This window comes from Melanotaenia boesemani, chromosome 12, assembly GCF_017639745.1.
Source record: "Melanotaenia boesemani isolate fMelBoe1 chromosome 12, fMelBoe1.pri, whole genome shotgun sequence".
Classification (NCBI taxonomy): Eukaryota; Metazoa; Chordata; class Actinopteri; order Atheriniformes; family Melanotaeniidae; genus Melanotaenia; species Melanotaenia boesemani.
In genome coordinates this window covers 15,343,562-15,370,656 of record NC_055693.1, presented here as the reverse complement: position 1 = coordinate 15,370,656, position 27,095 = coordinate 15,343,562, and the positions used below count along the sequence as shown (strand labels likewise).

The following is a 27,095-nucleotide window of genomic DNA, read 5'->3' as shown; positions in this document are numbered from 1 at the left end:
AAAAAGCTTTCAGTTAAATCCAAAAAATAAAATATGTAGTAGTCTAGCACTTGTGATTAGGAACATTTATACAAAGCCTGCCATGTAAAGAGACGCCATGTTGCTTTAAATTTTGGTTCTATACAAAACTGTCTCAATAGCTACTGGGTGAATAACAACTGTTGCTACTAACATAAAGTTATTAAAGGAACTGCAAGTAAATTGTTTCAACAATGTTTCAAAAACAAAAAAATAAAATGTAATCAACATAAAAGGTCTTGTCTTAGTTACAGTAAAAGCACTCATTGATTTCTTCATTGGAGACAGTTTCCGGCTGTTCATACAGTTTGAGGTTTCTGTGTTTTCAAGTAATGTTCACTGTCAGTCTTTTGCTTGTTTTATTGGTTTTAACCTGTTTTTTAATGTCTTGCATCTCCTGGAAGATGAAATCTGCAGATTTTTGTTATTCTTCAATTTCCATCTCCATGGTGTTAAAGCTGTAAAAAAGAAGATTTAATGTTTACTTCAACATGATTTTTAATCAAACTGAACTTAAAATATTTAATTGCATCATAAAATCATAACTGTGGTTCTTCCAACAAAACTTGATAAGTTTTCTATGTAAAGTTGGTCTCAACATTAAATTTATAAATAGATATAAATGAAAATTAAAATAAATGAATGACAGATAAATATTAATTTTTTGCAATCATTTAACAATTTAATAAGTTGAAAAAGCTCAATTTTGAGAACAAAATATAATTAATTAGGACTTATTGTTTTTCTCACATTTTTTTCAGACATGTGAATGATGAATTAAAACAAAAAACAAAAAACTGGGACAGCTAGAGGAATTTCGAGTTGTGGTAACTTACAATGAAACAGAGTGTTAATGAGTTCAGAGAGAACCACAGCTGCATCTTTTTTTTAACATATTGTCATTCACGTTTTCCTCCTGTAAGGCTGCAAAACAGCCAGTGTGCTTATATCTCTTTGCCTGGTTGTGATGTGATTTGTGAAGCAAAATTTATAAGCCCCGTTATGCAGCATCCCAGAATCAAAGGTTGTGAAGTTGTGGCGCTGCTGGACAGTGGGGGCTCCAGAAATGTACAGTGTCAGTGTGCCATCAAATGAGTCAGGAACGTGGAGTTTAACATAAGACAACTTTAACTAAAACTAGATAGATAGCTTGCCATTAAATTAAGTCTCATATATATTTTGAAGCAAACAAAAAAGGGTTAATGCACATTTTAACTCTTAAAGTCACTTACAGATCTTTCTTCATTTAGTGGGTCGTCCTCATGTGGGCCAGGTTGTTCAGGTGAAGAAGGGTTTGGGTCTCCATGTGGCTCTTCTCTTCCAGGACGACAACTGTTAACAGAGTACGTGCAATGTGTGTTCATATTCTGTATTTATCAGTATTAATAAATACTAAGCTTAAGTGTAAGACAGCTGCAGTTGGTACCTTCGCCATTTCTCGGATTGCCAGAGTTTCCACACTCCTGCCCCAATGAGAAGCACAGCAAGCAGAAGGGCAAATAAAACCCAACCAGCGTTACTGCCTCCTGTTGGGAAACAAGACACAAGAAGGAGTAAAACAGAAAAAGGATATACTGATTAATACACTAATTTAACCCATTAATCCAGCAGTATTTTTCTTTTCTTCCATTTAGCTAGTCTTCGTTTTGTTTTATTTTTACATATTCAATTTGTTCAAACAACACTGCATTCACCATGCAGCATCACTTACTCGTGTTAAAATGTTCTCTCTTATATCATCAGGTCTTGAGTCAACAAACATCTTAACTGTGGAGTTGTTCTTTTTAAAATAATCAAAATATGACCCAACAAAATGAAATATACTCACTTCTTGAATTGGGCCTACATATTAAAACAGGTCAAAGTAGAAATCCAGAGTCCAGATCACTTTCACATATTTGTATTAACATAGACTAATCATAATAGACTGTTGAGCAGGAAGAAAGGATAAGAAGGTCAACCTCAGTTTCCTGTCAGTTTGACGCAGCTGTAACTCTATTTCCTCCAAAAAAAAGTGAAAAGCTAAATACTTTCCTAAATGCTAACTAAGGGTAAAATGGGTTTGTGCTGTGTTGTCATGGATTTCATTAAACTGTTAATTGTATTCAAAGGAGAATTGTTATCTCTGCACTGAACTTTTGTGCCATTTTTTTACCATCTAGTCTTACTTGTTTTTGGGCCCATTAAAATCTTGCTCTACTGAGCAAACACTATGCAATCATGTGGGATGATGAATTATGAAAATGAGTTTAACCATGGTCTGTCATGTGTGAGCTAGCTCATGTTCACTTTAAGTGATGAATAGAAACAGAAACCAGGTGCTTGTTATTTAATATATCCTCCTGTAATTCCACTCAGTTCTCTTTGTACACTGTTGTATGTCTGGAAATAAAAGCAGTGTTTTTTGTTTTAATTTTTTTCCAAAAGAGAAAAAAAATCCCATTTTCTTTCTTTTTTTTTTTAAAAAACTTTTGTAAAGTTTTGTGTCTTGCCTGCAGTCAATCACAATTAGAAGATGAACTAAATTTCTTAAGCATGAGCTGAGTAGGAAGGGCAATTTCAGATTAAGCTATGTGTGTATATGACAAATAAAAACTATTATCCCAACATAATTATAGGATTAGTTTAATCTTGCATTGTTTGCATGTATTTGTATTGCTAATGCAACTAAGTAAATAACTGTCAGATGTAAATGTGCCAGTATAAAAAATGGGAATGTAGATTTGCTTGAACATTTCTGAAATGTCTGATTTTTTTATTTTTTGTTTTTAATGATTTTGTGGTCCCACTTTGATTAGCTGCTAGCTTAGCTCCCTCACCAGAATCTCTCTGATTGCTCTCTGAAGCACTCTGACTGTAAACTGCAGGTAAGACACTGATAAATAATAATTATTTCAAATATCCCGTTAAAGAATAAAACCACAACAATCTTAATTATAAGGAAAAAAGTGTCAATAATGTAAAACAGGAACAACTTCTATAAGCATCAACAGCTTATTTACCAAACTGCAGAACTAAATCACAGCAAACCTTACCAGAGGAGACATGGATATATAAAAAACCCTCTTTTCTTCCATACGGGTTACTTGCTTCACACTGATACAGGCCAGTTAGGTCAGAAGTCATGCTCGTAAACTGCAGCACTGCACCATCAACTCTGGCTGATGGCGGCCGAGACTGACCAGTTCTAAAAAGAGAAAACAGTTCAGATATTTCATCACAGGCCCCAATTGTTTCTTAATTCTGTTACAAAATTAATTACAAATAAGAGTTTTCCCAGTTGTCATGCCTAATAAATGTGGAAATTTCCACTTTTGGTTCACTGAAAATTCATCTGCAGACTGGGTACACAGTTGAAAAGCAGCAGATAAGCAAACATCTGTTTCACTACATGGAATATTTGGTGTGCTTGTTAATATAAGACAAAGCTTAACCATATTGTATCCTTATCGACATGTAAACACTGTCAAGCAAAGTTAATTTCTATAACACATATAGACCAACCTTAGTTGAGCAAAGAACTATTCAAGGTATACTAATATAAGTATTAGTTTTCAAGTCAGCAATAAGCATGAACTAAAATGAGCAGTAAAACTTCAAACAAAACTAAATCAGCTAAACTAGAAGTCATCTAGATTACACAGGCAGTTTTTCAGGGTGTGGTGTTTTTGGGCGTGCACCACAGCTGTCAGTTTCATGCATTCACATACATCAGTGCATAGCACTGTAATCAAAACCAAGCTTTCCGCCAAAACCTACTACACTGAATGCAGGAAATGAAATATGAAACATCTAGTTTACTAGTAGACTGGTGAGAAAGTCTCACGAGTCATGATTTCATGTTCACTGGAGGTTTAACATTAATATATGGCTGAAATTTATCAGTGTTACAACTTGTTTCTGCATCTGTGGGTGGCAAGAATATCCCTTAATGCAGGTCTAAAGCCACTGAAGATGGAGAACCACTCATTATAGAAAATACTGCAGCTCCCTCTGAGTAATGGAGGTGCAGTCAAATGAGGACACAAAGTCCTCAGACCTAATATGTACCTTTGCATATATTTAGACTACTTTATCACTTCTTGCAGTTATAGTAAAATAGTAATTTTCTTTACTTCCTTACACTTACAAAAGGACATAAATTTTCCACAGTATCTTGGAGCCCTCTGTCTCCTTCTGATCCTCAGAAGGTGTGTTGCTGTATTTGCACAATCACACTCACAGAACACACCTCATTCCTTATATATACACCCACACTTACTAATGCACATGCTTGTACAGTTAGAATTGCCCAGCAGGTTTATTCGCCAATAACTGCAGATTTGTTTTCTTTTATTACTTATTGTTGGTGGTGTTCAGAATGAGAAAAGTTATATAGTCAGGTACATTTGACAGTAAATCACATTTTCCAGCACTAGACGTTTGCCATGGTGTCAGGTCAAAAGTGGGAAAGTTCGAAAAGGTAGTCCTATATACAATTTTAAAATATACACAATGGATAAAAAAAAAGAAAAATAAAATAAATGTGTTGTTTGCTGGCAGATGTGTAAGGGGAGTTGGGACACTTTTCAGCAAGCTTACTGATGTGGGAAATAAACCGTTCTGGTGTCGTGGTCCTGGTCCTGATAGTCCTGGTACAAGTCCTGGAGAGATGAGAGGTTGCATCCAGTAATTAGCAGAGCACCTTCTGCAGCTTGGCTTTGTCCCTGGCCGTGGATGCAGCAAACCAGGCAGCTATCAAGGGTGTGTGGATGGATTTGATAATGGCAGTGTGACGCAGAACACCACAAACTGGTGACAATGTTTTGCTCTGTGTGTTTGAACTTTGCAAAATCATTCGCAGATCAGGTAAATTGGTGGGTGGAAGAGGTAGAGGGAGGTGTGGCTCATGACACATAGAATATAGACACAATTTCCAGACAGCTATTGCTTAATAAAAAAAAAAAAAACAGAACAAAGCTAATTGCTTCATACAAGTCACAATATTGCAACATCAAAACCATATCCATTAGTTTAAAGTTGAGGTCTTTATATATTAGTTGTTGAGCAAGCCGTTAAAGGGTTAAACAGAAATAAGGTGGGACAGAGAACAGTTAAGTTAAAACACAGATTTTAAATGTAGCTTTATGACTTGAAAAAGAGTGCACATGTGAGAATTTCCTCAAACATTTTGCTAATAAAAAATGTAATTAAAAGGGTGGTGAAAGAAAATGTTCAAAGAGTGAATGTCAGAAAATTGGAAAATTGTGTAAAATACTCACAAGTTCACAAATAGGCTGAAATGTCAGCTCAAAGTCAAAACACAAGCTTCTGAGGACAAGTGTATTTTCCAGAGAAGCAAATGATATTCATTAGTATTTATTACTGATGAAAGAAAATCACTTATTTTCCATGAGGTGATGTTCTATATCACATGTGCATGAGGTAAATGTTCCAAAGAGTACTGTGGGCTTGCTTGTCCAAATATCATTAAAAGTCAACAGTTTGAGGGTGTGCACTTATTCTATCATAAATTTACAAAGCGTGCTCACGTGGCAACGACTGCTTTTCAACGTGACATTTAACTGTGGGTTAAGGTTTTGAGATAACACTGGTTATCACTGAGCACAGCTGCAGGATTTTGCATTTTAAACACATGGATATGTGACTATTGAGTCTTCACAGTAGCTAGTCAGCCATCATATCCACTTTTAGTTCACGATTCATTCATTTCATTCATGTATTGTTTATTTCGAATATACAGATAGTACTAGGCTTCCCTATTACTATTAAAAAAATCATAATATGATATAATAATACAAAAAAAAAAGAAAAAAGGTTAATGTTAGGGCCCTCAGGCTTTCCTGTCTGTGGCCTAAGTGACTAATTGTTTGGCTGTAAGACATTCCTACAGGTCCCCTTCTTCTGTCACCCAGATTGGCTGAGGACTGCTCTAGTTCTAGATCGGCTGCCCAATCAGGAAGCGTGGTCTACTACAAGAGAGATAATCACCATGGGGCAGCTGTGGACAGAGCTATTGAGTTTTTGTTTGGTTTAGCTAGAATCCGCCACTGTGGGTGTTGACCTGTTTTTTTCTTTATTGTGATTTGTGTTTAAGTGAGCTTTTTGCTCGTCAAATTGTTTAGGACTTTTTATTCAGGGATATTGGAAATTAGGAACCCCGTTGTATATTTTGCACTAATTCACTTTTGTTAGTTGTAAATAAATTATATTATTTCTTATATACCCCGTGACTCAACTCATATGTTCGTTCCCTTTTCCCCCATAAACAAAACGGGGATGTAACAGTTAACATATTTGAAAGGGAGTGAGAAGAAGCATAGCTTGTTTGCTCCTACCCCTTCTTAAAAGCAAAAAATAACATACACATATACAGTATATACACATGCACACATACACAGAACATACACTTATCCACCTCTCGTCTCCATGTCATATTAATGAAGGATATAACAAGATTGCAGGGGTAACCAGGGCAAAAGGGTAACCCCAGTCCATAGATACTAAAGAGACAAAAAAAAACATGTTAACTCACTCTCATTCCTAGAATGAATTCTTGCATTGCCCTAGCATGCATGGTTATGGACTGCCAGGAAGCCAGAGTATCGAGTGGGAACGCAAGCATGAGGAGAACATGCAAACTTCAGAGCCCAGAGGTGAGAACTTTTTTCTTGTTCTTCAGGCTTAAAGCCAGTGCAAAGAAGTGCACTAGCTTTAACACCAAAAACAGACTGCAACTATAGTGTAATAAACTTGCCAAACCAGTTGATATTCCACAGGGTAGAAGATAAAAAATATACATATATATCTCATCTGAAGCTGTTATCAGACTACTGCACCTGCTCCAGGTGATGGTGGCATTCGGGTTGGCTTCAGACTTGCATTCAAATGAATCCTTGCCGGTTTCACTAATGATCACTTCAGTAGGTGAAACTGAAAAAAAACAAAAAGAAAAAAAGACACTTATTATTATTATTATTGTTCTGGTAATCAGGAAAATCACAACTACTAAAAATAGAAAAAGAAATGTATCTTTTCATATTTAAAAACATTTAGCTTCTGTTATTACAGATGAGTTACTTTGATTTTATCCATCCATCCATTTTCTTCCGCTTATACGGAGTCGGGTCGCGGGGGCAGCTGCCTAAGCAGGGAAACCCACATTTCCCTCTCCCTGGCCACATTCACCAGCTCATCCAGAGGGATCCTGAGGCGTTCCCAGGCCAGCTGAGAGATGTAGTCTGTCCAGCGTGTCTTGGGTCTTCCCTGGGGCCTCTTTTTGGTGGGACGTGCCCAGAACACCTCATCAGGGAGGCATCCTATCCAGATGCCCGAGCCACCTCATCCGGCTCCTCTCAATGTGGAGGAGCAGCGACTCTACTCTGAGCCCCTCCCAAATCACCAAGCTTCTCACCCTATCTCTAAGGGAGAGCCCGGCCACCCTGCGGAGAAAACTCATTTCGGCCGCTTGTATTCGTGATCTTGTTCTTTTGGTCACTACCCACAGCTCATGGCCATAGGTGAAGGTAGGAACGTAGATTGACTGGTAAATCGAGAGCTTTGGGAGAGACCGATGCAGAGTCCGCATCACTGCAGACGCCACACCGATTCACCTTTCAATCTCCCTCTCCATCCTTCCCTCACTCGTGAACAAGACCCCGAGATACGTAAACTCCTCCACTTGGGGCAGGACCCTATTGCAGACCTGGAGAGAGCACTCCACCCTTTTCCGGCTGAGGACCATGGTCTCGGTCTTGGAAGTGCTGATTCTCATCCCAGCCGCTTCACACTCGGCTGTGAATCGCTCCAGTGAGAGCTGAAGATCACGGCCCGACGAAGCCAACATAACCACATCATCTGCAAAGAGCAGAGACCAATCCTGAGGCCACCGAACCGGATCCCCTCAACACCTCGGCTGCGCTTATGCAAAATTTTCAGCATCATGGATACTTTGATTTGGTTTTATTTTCTCTCTTTTACTGTAGTGTTTTAAAGGTTTATTAAAAACAGTGTTGGATTAGATTTATGACTCTTCTTTTGTTTACATCAGGCAATTTAAAGTAACTAAGTAACTTTTACTCAATTAAATTTAGTCCTTTTTACTTTTACTTGAGTAGATCTTTGGTGTGCACTATAACTTTTACTTCAGTAGAATTTTAACAAAGTAAAGATACTTTAGCTTAATTACAATTTTTCAGTACTTTTTCTACCCCTGCATAAAAAGTACTAACGACATAAATTCACTTTTTTTTTCTTTTTTGCTAATATTTTGCACAAGCATCTTACCGTCTACCTCACAACAGTTTATGTAGCACACTGCACATTTATGTACATATGATAAGAAAAACTAATTAAATTATCTATCTTTATGTTTTTCTTCTAGTATGGCATTCAGTGCAGACGGCAAAGTAAGAATTTCATTGTTCAGGGAAACTTGTTTCCTTACTGGGCAAATGACAATAAACACTTTGAATCTTGAGGACATCTAAGAAGTGGACCAGTGGAGCTGTGGACTGTACAGACGTGTTCAGGTCTGCCACCATTTAGATTTACTACTGCTTTCAAGGACAATGTGCTAGACTCAACATTCCACAACAGCCCCAGCAAACCAGCCTCTCCCCCTCCCCCAGCAGAGATTAGATCTCTTTGAAGCTGTTCACCTCTAAAGGTCCTCCCACCCCCACGAATACCTCTCTCTGTCCTGGAGAGAGGGAAACAAAATGTCTTCAAGCGCCTACTTATACTTGGAGCCATATTCCAGTGCTAGGGTAGCAGTGGGGAGCTTGTGTCCTGTGAATACTGTTTGTGTTCTGTTTTTTTTTTTTTTTTCCTGTGTAACACAATAGATATTTATATTATAATTATCTGGTCTAAAAGGTGTCCCTATATAAAGTAGTAAAGCCTAATTTGTTGTACATCAATACATCCAGATTTTTATTATAATGTAGATTAAATAAATGGCACAGAATGTAGATTTTACTCAGTATTTTGATAGCCATTGTCATTTTAAAACACCAAACAACAAAAACTAACACGATCACAGACTGAGACCCGCGTTTGTAACTATAAGAGACTAATGATGGAATTAAGCTTTGTTCAAATCCTGCATATTTACATTATAAATGTATATTAATATACACCGTCCTTTTTTAAAAAAATAAACTCAAAATCAAATGTAGAAACAAACGTTCCCGATCCTCTGCTAAGGCTGCAGGTCAGTGGAGAAATAGGATTTACATGCTTTGGTTTGTCTGTAAGGATTTTGTTCAAATTTTCACAATCAATACCTAAAATGTTGCACAACATATTTGAACATGTTTCAGGGCACTGTGCAGTATACACCAAAACATGGACAAGATGTTGGTGAAACTGGACCTGACTGAAGAGCTGGAGAACTGGAGGTCAACTGGTGGTGGTAGCAGTAACAGCAGGAGCTGTGGAACCACACACTTCACAGCATTTTCCTATGGCCAATCCGTAAGCTGTGTACTAAGCCTTTTTGTTGTTGTTGTTGCTCATGTGGAATATATATGGGAAAATATTGCATGTTTACTGGCGAGTTATTAGTCTGAAGTTCCCTTAGATAAAATATGTCCACAACCACACAGAAACAACTTATTTTAGAATTATTAACCACTGTAATGAGGTGTAGATTTATTTATTGACCTTCTTCCTCTTTTTACAGAAAGTTTCTAGAACTGTCAGCATGATGAGGATCGCGAGGAGCCCAGAATGCCGGTACACCCTGAGGTGGTTGGATATGTACACACCAAAAACACTATTTTAAGCAGCTCAGTACAACTATGCTTGATAGATCCTTGTGACAGAGAGAAAACTGTTACTTGATAAAATGTTTTCTGTATGTTGTGCAATGAGCAGTATGTATCTAAGTGTGTGTGTATAAATATATAGCTTACAGGTAGTACAGAATCAATACAGTACAGAATGCAAGTATGACGGCTACGTCCCACAATGCACCATGTGGAATGACGTGCTTTTCCAAGTTCTCTTAATTGTTTAATCAACACCATCTTGTCCTTTTTGTGTTTTGTTGACCCTGGTAAAAGTAATGTTCATGCAAAGAAAATGTTTTTCTGAAGTAGTTTAAACAATAAGGGACTAAAGATGGAAATTAGCTTTGCTAAAGTCATTCATAATTACATTATAAATGCATATTAATATGCAACGTCCCATTAAAAAAAAAAAAAGAAAGAAAAACTCAGTAGAAACAAGCACTGTTCCCTTCAGTGACTTAGAAACATGGGATTCATATGCTTTGATTTCTGTAATGATGTTCCAATGTTTACAGTCAAAAACTGACATGTTGGAAAACACACTTGTGAATGTTTCAGGGCACTGTGCAGTGCATGCCTGAAAGTTGGCAAGGTGATGGAGAAACTGGTTGAACTGACTGAAGCTGTGGAGAACAGATTGGCTGCAGGAGCACTAACATCAGCAACTCCGAAACCACAGACTCCGCAGCAGATTCCTACAACCCACCTGTAAGTTATTCACTAAGCCTTTGTTGTTGTTTTCATAGACTTGAGTAAACAGATCTAACTGCATCTTCATACACTGTTACTACTGTTACAACCTGGGATCCAGGACCCCCCACCCGGAGGCTTTAAACATTCAGAGCCACTGTGATAAATATTTACACATTGTCCCTATTTCAGGAAAAAATGGTAAGGCTATATGTTTAACTTTATGGAGCCACTGCCTTAGTTAAAATATGTCTGCAAACACAGGCACAAACAAAAAAACAGCTGTACAAGCCGCTGTAATGTGGTGCTTTAAAAGTTTGTCTAAATATTTTTCTCACATGATCTAAATTTTATCTGTTTGTGATATTTTCTGTTTTAGCGTGAAGTAAAAAAGGATCCACAGGAGTCTGGAGGACGGGCACAAACACAGAGGAAACGAGAGGTAAGACAACTATAACCATTTAATAGTCTGTAAGTTGATTACAAGACATGTATTTTCTATGCAGCATCACCTTGAGTGGTCACTTATTCATCAGATCATAGACTAATGATGCTTTAGTCCATCTTAAATTGACTCAGATACAAAATAATGGCACTTTGATTTTACATAGTCACCAACAAGTTTTCCGGGCAGATGTTGTATAGGTCATGTTTCATGTTGCTTTGTTGTGTTTTCTGTGATGTAATCTGCAGGTTCATGTCTGAGCACAACTCCGGTGTCACAAATTCAGTGTTGTGGACAATTGCAGATGAAGAGGAATGTGACACCTCTTTGATCAGAAGTAAGTTATGACTCTAAAATTGGTTTAAGGTTACTTCTAAAAATAATGCTTATCTCTCCAAAGAAAGACAATTTGTTGAAAAGGTCTTTCACATATTAATGTGTCACCTTTTGTGTTTGTAGGAGCAACAGATACTTTGAGATCATCAGGAGGGAATCTAAGTTGTCAGAAGACAACAAAGTGGAAGAGGATCGGAGGGCCAAAGCTCTCAACAACCGAAGGCACAGAGTGAGTTGAATCACTTATAGATTTATTAATTTTTAAGTTCCTTTAGAATGCATCAGATTTCTGATTTGCTTTTGTATCACATTACAGCGTTGTAGTCAGCAGTTTTATTTCTGGCAGTAAAAATGTTTTATGTTCATTTTTTAATGTATACATTTAAAAGTGTTCTCACTGACCTATAAATGTCATTCGCCATTGAGAGTAATATCTAATGTTTTCTGTTAAAGCTTTTCAATTCACGCCGATCTGCTGCTCGCTCCATCTTAACCAATGAGGATTACAGATACCTGGAACGGGCAACAAACAAACAAAAATACCTGAACCATTCAAAAACTTTTTTTCTCTCAGGTCCCTTTACTTATAATGTTCTCTAACGTATATATTAAGCATTTCCCTGCATCAACAATGTACATTGTGCAAATAACTTCAATTTAGTGCAATGCTCATACTACTGCCTGCTAGTCTGACGTGCTTAAGCTGACACACTTTTAGGCTATGTCCACATGGCACTGAAGCGGGTTCAGGTGTGAAAACGGTGTGAAAATGGTGGTGAAAACTAGGAGGAAGGCTTCAATGTCCCCACGACAGTGCTGTAGTACATACTACAGGCTGTGGGGGGTGCTAAAGAGTAACACTCCAAAGCTAGAGCAAAACAAAGAAAGCACAAATAAAGGCTCACTGCGTTGCAGAAAGTTCACATTGGAAGCAGAGAAGAGAAGATAGCTGAGGATTCACTGCGAAGCAAAAGAGAAACATTTCTTTGGAGTAATGAAGAAGCTGAGCTTCTTCTTCAAAAAATGCTTGACTACGAAGCATAAAAAACACGAGGAAGGGTGGATTGGGAATTGGCGTGTGTTCATCACATTGACGTCATATCCTCGAGTTGTGCGGCTTCGCTGTACGCACATTACCGCAGACGGTAGAGGACTCAAACCTATCCACTTTGGTACCTGGCTTCAGACATGGTCGGTTTCATGGAGGCTAATATCTGGCTTCGTGGGGATGAAAGGTGGTTTGCTAAAAAATTAGAAGCATCGTCTTGCTTCCCTCCATTTTTGCAACAAACTAACTACGGCTATGCCACCCAACTCCTGCGTGTTTTAATAACAAAATGCCAAAAGATAGTGATGATGCGTTCAAAGACATTTGAAAACACAGGTGCTGAGGAAATAAATTAATTATAATGAATGTAACCATGAGTTTACTGATGCAGACACGCTATAAAAGATACATTGTGCATTTAGCCGACAGCTGTATCCATTGTATCCCTCTTCTCTTCTGGAGAAATTGTCTTGACCAAGTTTAACTAAATGAAAGATTTTTTTTAAAAACCTAATAATTCAGTCAGGTTCAAAATGATTGAAATGATCCTTTATCAAAATTATTCTTTGGTGAAGCGACAAACAGCTGCATACTACACATCTGGACCAATGTGCAGGCTAAATAATTTAAAAGAAAATCTTGAAGTGTTTTATTTCTGTAAGGTGTATGCCAACACCTACAAAGAAGCTGACTTTAACACATTTGACCAAAAGAATCCAACTATCAGCCCAAAACCAATAACAAATAGGCTAGATAATAAATAAATTCAGAAAGCTGCTGACTCACTGTTGATGTTCATAAATGATGATTAAAAATTACGTTCTCACTTTCAATAAGATGATTTAGTTCAAGAAGAGATAAAAGAACTAAATTTAAGATCTGCTGTTTATTCAGTGAACACAACCAGTTTACCAGCTGTTCGCTTGCTAGAAACAGACATTTCATCAAAGAATTTCATATATGTAAGGAGACAAACTACTGACAAAACAGCTGTTTTTGACATATCTTTATCACTAGCATTTAGTTTCATACTAAAATAACTGGTCATGTATAAAGATTCTGCTATCAGACTGCATTTCTTTTATTTTGCTGACTGGCAATATGGTGTGCCCTGACCCTCACCTTGTAGTAGCTGTGATAGGCCCCAGCCCCATTGCAACCCTGCATTGGAATAAGCAGGTATATTATTAACCTCCCCTTAACACAAACGGGTAAGAGGGCTGCTAGTCTGCTGGAACATGCCTGCTTGTTTATTCACCTGGAACAGCTGAGTCACTTGACAGCACAACATCAAAAACAACAGGAGGGAAGAGGAGCTTAGTGTAAAGGGAGCTTTACTTTAGACAGATGCAGACAGACAGGTCACTTCTTGGATGAAACGCAGAAACACATACTGCATTGGTTTGTTTGGGGAGATGTGAAAGCACAAAAGAACTCTGATGTAGATCAAAGAAGTGTACTCTGTTCTGCAAACGTAGCTTTTGGCTTACAAAATGCTTTACATAAAACATTAAAAGCATTACAGCAGGGTGCAGAGGAAGCATTAAAAGATAATTTAATTTTTTTTGTTTTTTGAACTAAGACCAAAAAATGTCACGGTGCTTAGGCTGGAGTGGATATTTCCCAGCTGTCCCTGAAGGCACCCTCCCTCTACCTCTGATTACTTGCCCTGATTGCCGATGTGCTCCACCTGTACTGTGTCTAAATATAAACCTGAGTTTTTCTGCTTCTCATTGCCAGATCGTCTGTGTTAACTCCTGCACGTTTCTAGCCCTTCTCTTCAGGCTACGGACCTGTTATCTACTGGAGTTTTTGTTCCTGCCAGTTTTGTAATTTCTTGTGTGGATTTTTGGAACGCTGACCTTCAGCTTGTCTTCTAGGATTGGATGTGGATTACGGACCTTGTTTACTCCTTTTTTGGATGGATAGGAGGATTTATCTGGACCCCTTTGGAAGTCTCAACCCAAGTCAGGAAAACCCAGCACTATTTAACCTTTTTGGTTTTGCTAACACTGTCTCTGGTTCTGCAGTTCTAACAGCCTCTAACAGTGTTTATTGTCCTTCTCTCTGAGATCCCACATTTGGATTCCATTTCTCGCTGGCAAGCCCACTGACAGACCAGATTCAACAACCCTGAATTATTCATCCAATCCTTAGGTCTCTGATATTTATTGTGGGTCCAATCTACTGAACCGTGACAAAAAAGTTAAATAGAATAAGATAAAATACAAGACAAAAAAGTTACATTAAGGATTTTTTTGAAAGTCTACAAACATTTTTAACCTCATTAAAACTGCTGAGAGTTTCAGCAGACCTGCAGTTTTCTGGGAGTTTGTGCCACATATGAGGAGCAAATTCTCAGAAACCACCACGCTTCTGGTTATTGGACAATCTACTCTACTGCCTGACCCACTGCTGATCCAAGCCACTCTAATGCCAGAAAATCAGATGAATCTCAAACATATCTCTGTGTTTATACATAGCACCTACAGTTAAGTAAGAGTACATTAAAGAAAAGAAATATATACTCACAGTGGACCTGTATTTTTAAGGGCAGTGTTCTTTCTTCTCTCAGGGCTTCAGCAGTGACGACACACTGGACCAAACCACCGTTGATTTCTCTGGTAGGTTTTCCAAACAGTGAGCTCACTGTGGTGGTCGTCCCGTTCTCATGCTGAGTGGAGCTGTTCGTCACTCTCAGTTTTTGGCCCAAAGTGTTGGTCTTCCACTTCACATCAGCAGGTGGTTTGGAACCTGCCGCTGTGCAGTTTGCAATAAGAACTTCTTCATCTCCCAAAATAACTGGATTATTCTCCAGGCTTGTGGATGGAGGCACTAGGAGGATAAAAAGTACGTCAACTTGTACGCAAGAGCTTCTCTTGCTCTCTCTAGTACAGATATAAACACATTTAAAAGGTTACAATGACTTTCAACTTACCAAGCAATCTAAGAGGTACTACTTGTCTCTGATTTCCACTGGGAAACAAAGTGATGATGCATGTGTAGGTTCCTTCATCCATCAGTGTTACACTGGATAATTGGAGTGTTCCATCTTTGCCACGGAAATCCCCAACAAATGTAAAGCGGTTATCGTCTCCATTTATAAAATTAGGTCCTTTGGCGTCAATTGTGTAGAAATTGTCACCATTGGGTTTCCCTCTCGTTATCCTCTGCCATGAGATCTGAGTGAGGGCATCACTGGTGTCGGGCTGTTTGCAGGGTAAAGTTGCTGTATCTCCAAGGTGCTTCGCTGAACTTCCATCTTGTGCTGTGAAGTTAATTAAATATTATCAGGTTATCAGTATTTAAAATGCTCTGTAACACAATAAAAATAGTAATATAAGAGTTTGAAAACAAAGTATTATATAACCACCTCCTTACAAAGACTGTATCTGGTCACAAGATGATAACTAAGTTTTAGGTCTAAATCTGTTTAAAGTTCTGAGCTATGATGCTTCCTGCTTCCTTATACACTCGCTTGCTGCTTGCTCTCACTCTTAGCTTTGATTTTATTGGCTTTTATGCTGATTTTTTCACTTTTTTACTTACAAAGCTACACACATTAGCTTTTAAATTCCTATAACATCCCTGGGACTAAAGCATTTATAATTAAAACTGCAACATTTTTCATAGTTCTTTTATCTTCAGTGCTCTGTGTGCATGGAAAGGTGGAAATGTTGAAGTAACTGGACTGTGTAGAAATGAAACAACCTAGCCATGTTTTGGAAACAGCAGGGATGAGCAAGCTAACAGACAGCTAAAAAGCACAGATAAAGCCTGCCGCACACGACAGCTATCTACTGAGCTAAAAGTCATTCAAGACTGTTTTCTCAGCAGAGAGCTTGCCGTGTGCGCCTTATTTTTGCCGAACTTTCTACCTCGCGAGGCCTTGAGGTGAAAACCAAACACGTTTGATATTTTTTTGCCTCGCGAGGCAAAAAACTCACCGTCTGCGTGCTACAAAAGTTACGTCCTGGTGCAAAGCCAAAAAGTAAATCATGCTTCTGGAAAAGGAAGGAAAACGTATGACAGGCCGTGTGTAACAAGCTGAAGTCTGTGATCAGACTGACTGGCCACCACTCCCTACAAAATAAAAGAGTTATGTACCCCTCTTCATGGGAGGAAACAGGGCTGGACAACTGAGATTGAGATTGTTGACAACAAATGTCCAAAACATTTCAATGAGAAACTGCAGAAAAGATTTGCTTCACTGTATGAGGGTCCGGGATCTTTGTTGTATGACCACCTATCTCCGGGCTGTGAGGTGAGGATTGATAACCAGTCAGAAAGGAAAAGGTCAAGGCTGGGCCTGAAACTTTGATTATTGTTGATTCTACTGTAAATGATGTTCAACGGATGTGAAGAAAGAACACCAAAGTCCTCTGCTTTCCTAAGGAAATGATCAGTGACACACAGGAGAAAATTCTGAACGCTGTGTAAATCAAACAAAACACAGTGGAAACCCAGAGGAGGAGCTGTATCTGCCCCCTCTCAGCCTCAAAATACAAAGACACCAGCGATGGCAAAAGGAAGGATCTTTATTTGGACCCAACATTGGGCTGGGTGATAAAATGATAATGAAACGTTATTGCTATAAAAAGTGAGTTGATAACAATGATAAACTATGGTAATATTTTACTTGATATGCTATTTCATCAAGCAGAAGGGTGACAGACGCCTGTTAGTTAGCAGCACAGGGGATACAATAAATAATTGTGTATATATATATATATATATATATATATATATATATATATATATATATATATATTTATATGGCCACTTATGAAATAAATAAATATTAATTATTAATGCGTTAATGTAGTTTTTTACTGTTAAAATCATCAGTTTTTACAAGAAGCAGAAGTGGACTATTTCGTTGTGATGCGTTGCCAAGGTAACTGGCTATGACAGAACCTGCAGCTTGGTCGGCCTGCAGTTACGTTACGTGACATAAAGATTCATTTCAGAGGGCGGGTGCAGCTCTTAGAGCTTGTGTGTGTCCAGAGGATGATGCGACATTTTGTTTCAAACAGTCAAAGCCCACAGAAAGTTTCCTAAATCATTTCTATTGAAAGAAGTATTGTCCACCATTCACTCTGATCATTAAAAGTGTATCACGCAAGTAAGTCTATCCTAAATTGTTTTTATAATGTTCTCCACCATTCACTCTGTATCAAGCAAGTAAGTAAGTAAGTAAGTAAGGTATTCAAGACAGAAAGACAGGCGACAAACTATTTAAAATTAAATGCAACATTGTTTGATCGTGGCATTTTATAAAGATACTGTCATGTCCATAGTGGCGTTTGAAGGATGGAGTTTAACGTTTGTGGACCCTGACCACTGCTGGTTGGGACATTGCCAGACAACAAACTGTTGCTCCATTCTCGTCTCTCCTGGACTGACGGAGCCCAATAAGCCCGCAAGCTGCTTTCACAGCGATGCGCCATCACAGACATGATCTGGCATGTCTGCAGCCCAGCGTCTGAATTTCTGTTGCCACAGTTACCAACTACCGTTTAGTCAGCGCAATAATTTACAGGTTATAAGGCTATTTGACCAGAATTTCTTTTATAGGTGTCCATTATCACTTTTTAATGGAAACCCTACAGCCAATCAGAATCGAGTTTTCACCCAGACCATGGTATGTATTTATATATATATCTCCATTGTGATGACGAGGAGTGGGTACGTCAAAGCAAATGCTGCAAGCAGCATACTTTCCGGTGGACCACACTGCCGAAACAATCCGCCAAGGGCTGGAGGATGCCCTTGCATCTTGGGGCTTCACTGAGGACAGACAAGTGTGCAACAGAAAACGCGACTAATGTTGTCAAGGCCGCAGCACTCAACAGTGGACTCACCTCCAGTGTTTTAATCACCAGCTGCATCAAACCATTTATAAATGAATGAACATTTTAAACCTTAAAAATATCCTAACTGATTTTACCAGGCACATATTCGTTATATCAGGCTGGCGTGTTTTGTTTCCCACACACTAGTCAACTGTCATTTAGGTAATTGGTAAGTGTAATAATTTGTGGGAACTGTAATGCAACATTACTTATTATTCAGTTTAACATAAACATAACATCAACTGTCTTTGCATTTTGTTGTATTTATCCTCAGAAGGAACTGTTAAAGGTAAGAGGATCGAAAGAGCTGTGGCTGTAAAGTTGTCAGTGCCTTTTCTTTCTAATGGAAAAAGAAAAAGGCTCTCACTGCAGCTCAAGAAGAGCTAAAACTTCAAAAGCACAGGCTGATCAATAATTCGCCCAACCAGCTAATCGACAGAGTGTAATTTTAGCACCGGTGGCAATATCCTGTTACAGGGCAGCTCTGAAGCCAGATGCTGCTGACAGACTTGTTTTTCTGGCAGAGAATCTTAAATGGTTACCTAAATGATGTGCACAAGCTAAAATAAAGCACATTTGGTTACATTTTAAACTTCTTACTGTAGTCTGGTTCTTTGACAGGTAATGTCAAAAAAGACTGGATGTGCACCAGCTCAAAAATTGTATAAAGGCTGGTGAATATGTACATTTTGCACTCAAGCTTTTATTCAGATTTCCACCTCCAACATTTTGAGATTTAAAACCAGTCCACTGTTTATTCACTTTTATTTTATTTTACAGTTGAGTATTTAAAACGGCTCAGGGCCTTAATTGTGACCTGTTTGTTTACTTTTCTGTTTTGGGTTGTGGTACCTACCTCTAATTTGTTTGCATGTTTACAGTCTTGTTCTTTATACTATGTAATTTTATGTTAATAAACTATATCCTAAGCTCAACTAGTGAATCTTTTGGCTTCTTCAGATGACAGACATTACCAGGATACTTTACCAGGATCAAACTGGCATCATTATTGAATTATATATCCTGATAAATATCTATATCAATCATTATGGGCTTTATCCCACCAAACCCCCAACAATTCATCGTCGTCCTTACTCTCCCTGTCCATCTCCTCCCCTCACCTAAAATGGAGGTGATGCAGCAGATGATGGCAGGTTGATGCTGGGCTCAGGTCTACGATATATTTTTGTTTATATCCCGATGCACGATATATATCTCAAGGTTTTGAAATCTCCTCTAAAATTTTGTGTAAATGTTGTTTTTAACATTATTATACATAAAAAAGACTCAAGTCAAATAATTTAAGAAAACTGTTAAAGGGAGGAAGGGGGAGGAGAAATCACAATATAGTTAAATTTAACAAACTTTATTTTTAAACCAGGGATCTGCACTCATATTCTTTAACAACACAGTGGGTCTCCTTGCTGTGACCAGAGGGGTATTGCACGAAACAAGAATAAAGAAATCCAGAATAATTAAGCAAGCCCAGCTTGACCTAGCTTGCGGGGCCTATCCTGGCTTAATTGATTGCACGTTTGCTGAGCCAGGATGAGAAGGTGCTGCTAGGTTAAGCCAGGTGAAGATAGTTGGGATAAGTGCGTGTGCACGGCATACTGAAGCAGACCTCGCGATCGCTCACAGAATCACCGATGGGGAAATGGATAAAAGTCGCGCGTCCTACTTCACGGCCGCTGAACAACAGCTCCTGACGGAGTTCTCTGACGAAGTTAAGGATATTATAAGGAAAAAAGGCAATACCAATGCCATAAGTAAAGAACGCGAGAGAGCCTGGCAGACAATAGCCGACCGGCTCAATGCGTAAGTAGTCAAAAACTGTACAATTAATAAGCAGTGCTCCACTGGAACTGTCATAATTAGGCTACAATTAAAGGAGTTACTTTTCAAATCCACTAACTGTTGTATACTTTAAGAGTGACAAGCAGGTGCATGTTACTCAGGAAATATAGAGTATGATTAGGTCCAAACAATTATCCACAATGTGTCATTTAATCTATTTTCCTCATGTAACATTTTTATTTATTTTATCTTTCTGTCCTTCATAAAGGACAAACCTGTCTGTCCATAAAAGGACCTGGCAGCAAGAAAAAATTAAATATAAGAACATTTTGCAGGCTGGTAAGTGACTCCAAAGTAGATAACCGTGAACAAATGAGGTGAATAGATGAGGTGTCTGCTGACATGTTCAATGTCTGTATGATTGTAGCAGTTAAAAAAAAAGCCTATAGAACTGGCACAGGGGGCGGCCCACCAAGCCAGGATGTGACTCCAGCAGAGGAAGTGGCACTCCATTTAAATAAAGGGAGGCCAGTGATGGAGGGGATCCAGGGAGGGACAATAACTGACTCTGTCCCAGCCACAGAAACTGTCCGCTTCATACAAGGTACATCACGTACTGCAATTCTACTGCACATGGAACACAATCAAATATAATATAGTGTCTGACTTTGGATAACCTTGCAGTGTCTGGGAACACAATTACACTATTGGAGCCAACAGAAGATGATCCGGTTAGTACAGTGTCTCGAAATCACAGGCTTGGTATGTTCTGTGAAACCTTAATCCAAGTCCTCTCGCTACATGTATACGGCAGGGGGAAGGCACATCTGCAGACGAGGAGACTGTGTCAGTGGAGTCCAGAAGGCTTGAGGCATGTCAATTTTATGGGATTGGCCTGCTTATTTATTCCATGAAGGATATGAAGTCAGTGATGTGGTGCTAATAGAAAATGTGTAGCAGGACCCGGATGCTGCACAGTCTCCTAAGCGGCCTGGTAACATTGTGAGTATTGGCTAAAGTACATCTACGTTATGCACAAATCCTGCTGTGCTAATTGACATTTCCTTTACAGACTTCACAAACTGTCAGAACGCTTTATTCCGGGCACCTGGAGAGAGAGATAGAGCTGGCAGATGTTAAAAGCTGACTCAAAAAGAGCAAGCTCCAAGGAATGGAGCTGGATCTTGAGATTAAACGCCGGACACTCAGAAAACTGGACCTGGAAATCCAGTAACCGAAAATCTGTATCTCTCAATGACATAGTCATCTCCAAAGGCCAGGGGATGTGACCTGTCCCTGAAGACTCGTTCACGTCTGAATGCTCTTCTGAGGATGTGGGCTTCCTCTTCCAGCACATCCTCCGAAAAAGGGCAAGCCATTATGAAGAGGGAACAGGTGAAGGGGAGTTGGACCTATATATTCTTGCCCTCGTCACGGATTTCTTTGAATACACCTTTGTAACCTCATCCGCTGTGTTTTGTAATCTCAATTAATGCAATAAAACACATATTTATAAAACCTCTGACAGCAATTTGACGAGCAGTCTTCATTAGCATAGCAATATAACACTTGGCCTGAGTAATAATACTGCAACTCGAATCCATACAAAAAGGCTGTTGCAATTACGAACAGATTTCGATTAAATGTACAGTGACTGTATATGTAATATTTTAATACTGGATGATTAAAATGATGCGCCATACTTAGGAAGACCATGGACATGCTGTAAAACACATTAATTCCTCACAGAATTGACGTTGGACATGCAGGTGACTCACTAGGATTAATCTTCCGGCAGTTAGCCTGGTCTGGAGCAGGCTAGCTGCAGCAGATAAATCACCACATTAACTTGGCCGGGTTTAGTTTGAGCTGCTTTCATGCAACCGACTTAGGGCTAAATTCAGCCAGGATAACCAACATATCCCGGCTTAATCCCTTATCTTGGTTTCGTGCAATACCCCTCTGGTCCTTAAACATCTAACAAGAACAGCTTAGGCTACTAACAACAACAAAGAATAATTTAACAAGCATCCCCTTGAAAGGCATTTCAAAACTTAACAAATTAAAGTTAATTTTTCTGTGCAAGACTGCATTTGTTGTAAAAGACAACTAAACAAAATAAATAAATATATTTAAAATTAAATTGGCACAGAGGCAGAAGTCCATAAGTTAAAAAACAAAAAGTAAAATGCATCAAGAATTCTTAACTAGCACATTTCAAAAAACAAGGTGAACTTTTTCTGCTTGTTCAAGTTTCTAATAAACCAGCAAAACAGAATACAAAATAATAGATAAATGGACGTCCAATATGTGAATGCAAAAACAAAAACAAAATTCAAACTTTAAATAACAGAAGTGGGTGGCATGGTTTTGTCTATAGCTTTTTTGCAATAACCACTCAGCACAACTATGTGTCTAGAGGTTTTGTGCTAAAAACACAAGCCTGTCAACAGCTTCTGGCTTGGGTGGTGCCCTGTGACATGTCACCACATTCCTGCTGGTACTAAATACAATACCCTTTCTGATGGGGAACTAGTGGCAGGCAAACTTTTCAGGTTTAGAAACATTTCCTCATGGTCCTTCCACCACAACAGGGGATCAGATTCAAGAAAACTAATCTACAGGTTAATTATATGTATAAAGAGAAACTTCACTCTTATATTTCTATAACTGAGGAATGCAAGAAAGTCCTATTTCTCTGACATTATTAACAAAAAAGCCTGCAATGAATTTGCCAAATTCTTCACAGACCAATTGGTTAATCAACAGCAGGTTTAACAGACATACTGTTTCCACAGAAACCCAGGAAGCAGTTTAATCTATTATCTGGGGGATATCTTATGTCAGTTGAGCTCCTATTGCTGTTAGGTCATCCTGCCGATAAGTTTTTTCAAAAAGGTCTCAAAGACTCTGGAACTAGATCTGTTACAGCTTTTGTTTGTCATTTCAGGTGTCTTCCAAGAGCTTCTAAAAACAGCTGTAATCAAACCTCTGCTAAAAAGAGGCAGAGACGAGACATGAATGAACAATTACAGGCAGATCTCAAATCTTCCGTTTTTTTAAGTAAGTTCATCTAGAAAGATTTTCATCAGGTAAATTACTTTTTAACACAAAACAACTGCTACGATGTTTTCCAGTCAGTTTTTAGACAGCACCACCTCACTGAGACGACTCTGACTAACGTAATGATGTGTTTGAAAACAGACAATTAAAAAATGTCAGTCATAGGCTAGGTACACACTGCAGGGCATAATGCTCAATTCACATTTTTTTTGTGAAATCCGATTTTTTTAAGAGTCCGTTCACATTTCCAATTAAATGCGACTTGTATGTGATCTCCTGTATGAACCTTATGCAAACCAAAAGCGTCCCGCATGCGTAGAAGATACGACGACATGACAGTGAGCGTGCGTGACGTCTTCGTGTTTGCAGTAACAACAGAGCGTATGTTGCAATTTTAAAGTTATTGTCCAACCGTCGCCAGCACATTTTCAATGGCTTCGTTTTAGGGAGGAGATTACAAAAGAGGAGAGCCAGATTTGTGGCCATTGCATTTTGTGGAGAAATGGCAGCAACATCTGTACAGAGAAACGTGCAGGTACGGAGTCACAGCCAGGAGTGGTGAGAGAGGGATGCCAGCGCCCTTACAGATAAAAGTTTATATACAATGTTGTGTATGACGTGTAGGTCAGATTAATGCGACCTGGCCGTTCAGACTGAAGTCACATGGCAAAAGATCAGATACGTATCGGATGTAGGACCACATATCCAAGTGGCCTGGGTCGCATTTGAAAAAATTCGGATCTGTGTCGTTAAGACTGTTATGAAAAAATCAGATACAGGTCGTATAGGGGCAAAAAAAAAAAAAAAAAATCGGATTTGGGCCTTCAGCCTGCAGTGTGAACGTAGCCTTAGTCTTACTGGACCTCAGTGCTGCATTTGATACAGTTGACGACAACATATTACTCAAACAACTGGAGAACTGGGCGGGCCTCTCTGGTGCTGCACCACACTGGTTCAAAACGTATTTAGAAAACAGAAAGTACTTTGTGTCAATAGGTAACTTTACATCTGAGCAGACAATTACATGTTTATGTTTTTCTTCAATGTATTATGTTATTTTTTCCTGTTATGGCAGAACAGCTAGTTTTATTTTTATTTTACTTTGGCTGGAAATTAGCAGATTAAATTAGTTTTACGCACACAGCAGTGTTGATTAGTTAAGTCAAGAATTTGTGCAATAAGGAATTTAAGAAGCAGATAAATGTGCAATATTTCTAGAAAATAAAAATATATTCAATTGAAATTAGTAAATTCAGCTTATGCTCTCCTTGCCCTCTGGAGTGGGCGCTCTTTTGTACCGTCTTGAAAAAACTGTATTGTTATACAAATAAACTTGAACTTTGTTGTAGCCATGGTCAGTAATGTGACTTAATACGATTCCTATAGGGATGTTCTGCCACTTGTGCCATCAACACAAACAGGGACCTAAAAGAGGAACATTGAAGGGACCATTTATTGAGGCAGGAAGAAAAATTTACCGGGTTGATTAACTTTACAGGCACATGGCTACAGAGCACCACAAACAGAGTCTGGGCTCACATACCTAGCACAGGGTAAGTTACAGCAACTACACATTTAAGGAGTAATTTAAATTCTGAAATCCTAAGGCAAAAGACAAGTTTTTTGCCTGCTTTGCATAGAGTCTTCAGAACTGGATTCTTTTTATCTAGTCATCACTTTGGATCATGAAGCAATCATTGAGGGGTTTAAATTCCTTTTAACTTATCTTGCTTTTAATCATTTTAGTATAATTTAGAGGAGAGCTGAATGAAGAGACTCAACATCAGAAAAGCAGTTGGCCCTGACAAGGTGTGTCCCAGACTGTTCGACTTGTGCAAACGAGCTTGCAGCTCCTCTCCAACATATTTTTAATCTGAACCTATGCCAGGGTATAGCCCCCTCCCTCTGGAAAACATGCACATCCCGGTTCCCAAGATTAGGCACCCTAAAAATCCCAAAGACTTCCGACTGGTCACTTTAACCTCACACATAATGAAAACCTTGAGAGGTTACTACTACAATGGCTGAAGACACAAGTACAACATGCACAGGCTCCTCTTCAGTTTGCCTATGGGGAGATGTGGAGGATCTTTTCCATCGGACGCTCTCCTTCCTGGAAGAAGGAGGCTGTGGGGTCATGATTCTCTTGATTTCTCCTGTGCATTTAACACTATTCAGCCCCTTTCTGTTGCAGGAAAAGCTCACCAATACGGCAGTGGAGCCGCACATTATGTCCTGGATAACAAACTATTTAAGAAACAGACTGCAGTATGTGAAGATGGGAAGCAACATCTCCAGCACTCTCAGCAGCAGTGTAGGTGCTCCTCAGGGGACAGTGCTGTCTCCAGCCCTATTCACCCTGTATACGTCCACATTCTCACTACAACTATGAGACTTGCCATTTGCAAAAGTATCCCTATTACAGGAAATGAGGAAGGGTAGGGCAGGAAGCTGGTGGATGATTTTGTGAACTGATGAGCCAGCTGACCCTGAATGTACTGTTAACAAATGAGATTACAGTGGAATTTTGGAGGAAGACCACCTCCAGGTAGAGACAGTAACATCTTATAAGTACCTGGGGGTCTTGCTGGACAACAAACTGGACACCAAACACTGTAGAAACAGTGGCCGAGCAGAAAACCCTATCCTGAGAGAGAGTGAATTAGTCCAAACATAGGTCCTGGATTTATCTGAATCAGCCTTGAGGTCCATGACATGATGATATTCACATGCTGTTTCCTACTGTATAAACTCGGATGAACCCAGGGCTGTTTTTCTTATATACAGTAAACGACTAGATTTATGTTAATATGTGCAAAATTTTTATTTATTTATTTATTGATTTCGGCATAGTGAAAGTAAATAAAACATATTACTGAAAGGAAAAAACAAACCAAAAAAAAAACAAAACAAAGACCGACAGGGTGTAGGCTGAAGCTAGTAGCTTATAAAATGCCTACCCATTACTAAAATAATCTTACCAATTTGCTATAATTTACTAAATTGACATTGAAAAAAGATTTACATCATTACCCCAACTGCTAATAATATAATATCTGTAATAAATATTCTGACTTTCTATCTGTCATCACATTCACGTCAGGGACAGGTCTGGAAATGTCTTAGAGCGCGACAAACGGCACTGCTGACAAACACACTGCGTGTGTTCGGTTTCATAAGGTTGCGATGGGTTTCGCCTGTAGCTGTTGTTGGTCGCCTCCCGTGTGTGGAACGCATCAATATAGCGGTAGTGGACCTTCTCTCTCGGGGTTAGCTTACTTAGCCAATGGTCTATACTTGATTATCTCGTTGAACAATGAAGACTTGCGGATATTGAAATTATTGTAAGGTGCGTGCGTGGGGGAAAAAAGGAAGAATGAGCTCACCTTGGATTTGTCTACACGACAGGAGGAGACGTAGTAGAAGCAAAATGTGTAACATTGAAAAACCACGAGGAAAACATGAGATAAATACACGAAAACTCAAGCCAGTCGACCTCTCCGTTGTCTAGCCATTTCACTGGATGTGACGTTGGAAACATTAGAAATGTGACGTTCGTGAACGAATCGATTCTGTTGAACGACTCTTAAATGAACGATGGGAATCGATTCACAGCCGTTCATTTGTGAGCATTCTTTTTATATACAAATTTTTGGCACTGCCTTCATCAAATCAAATCAAACTTTATTTATAAAGCGCTTTTCATGCCATAGGCAACACAAAGTTCTTTACATGATTAAAAACATAAGAATAAAAACAGTCATTGAAATATTTCACACAGTCACACGAACACACATTCTTACTGTTTCCGAAGGTAATTTAATTTTTATTTTAACTCCAGTGTTTTCCTCACAGCATCGTCAAGCCAGGAAATTATTATTACTTTTAATATGTTATAGCTACTTTCAGCTTGGAGACAGAAGTTAAAGAGTTGGGGGGTTGCTTTGTGTGTGTGTGTGCAACAGTGTGAAAGATCCTCATGAGTGTTTTAATATTTATGTAGTTCTGTTTTGATGCTTAAAGGCATGTTTTGTTCTTAACATGCATTA

At 38.8% G+C, this 27,095-nt stretch overlaps 1 protein-coding gene across 2 annotated transcripts; it reads right to left on the bottom strand.

Moving 5' to 3' along the window:
• Positions 1–134: 134 nt before the first annotated feature.
• On the bottom strand, positions 135–26,564 carry LOC121650376 (nectin-3-like protein). 2 transcript variants are annotated; one of them, XM_042001858.1, is made up of 8 exons: positions 26,433–26,564; positions 15,270–15,599; positions 14,864–15,166; positions 6,858–6,951; positions 3,054–3,205; positions 1,445–1,544; positions 1,251–1,350; positions 135–476 (listed from the first exon to the last, which is right to left on the bottom strand). In XM_042001858.1, exons 1-8 carry the CDS (start codon positions 26,485–26,487, stop codon positions 471–473), a joined length of 1,140 nt encoding a protein of 379 aa, XP_041857792.1. In that variant the 5' UTR covers positions 26,488–26,564; the 3' UTR covers positions 135–470. The 2 variants fall into 2 exon arrangements, with proteins under 2 accessions (XP_041857792.1, XP_041857793.1); XM_042001859.1 differs by lacking the exons at positions 135–476; positions 1,251–1,350; positions 1,445–1,544; positions 3,054–3,205 and adding an exon at positions 3,215–4,661.
• Between the last annotated feature and the right edge of the window lie 531 nt (positions 26,565–27,095).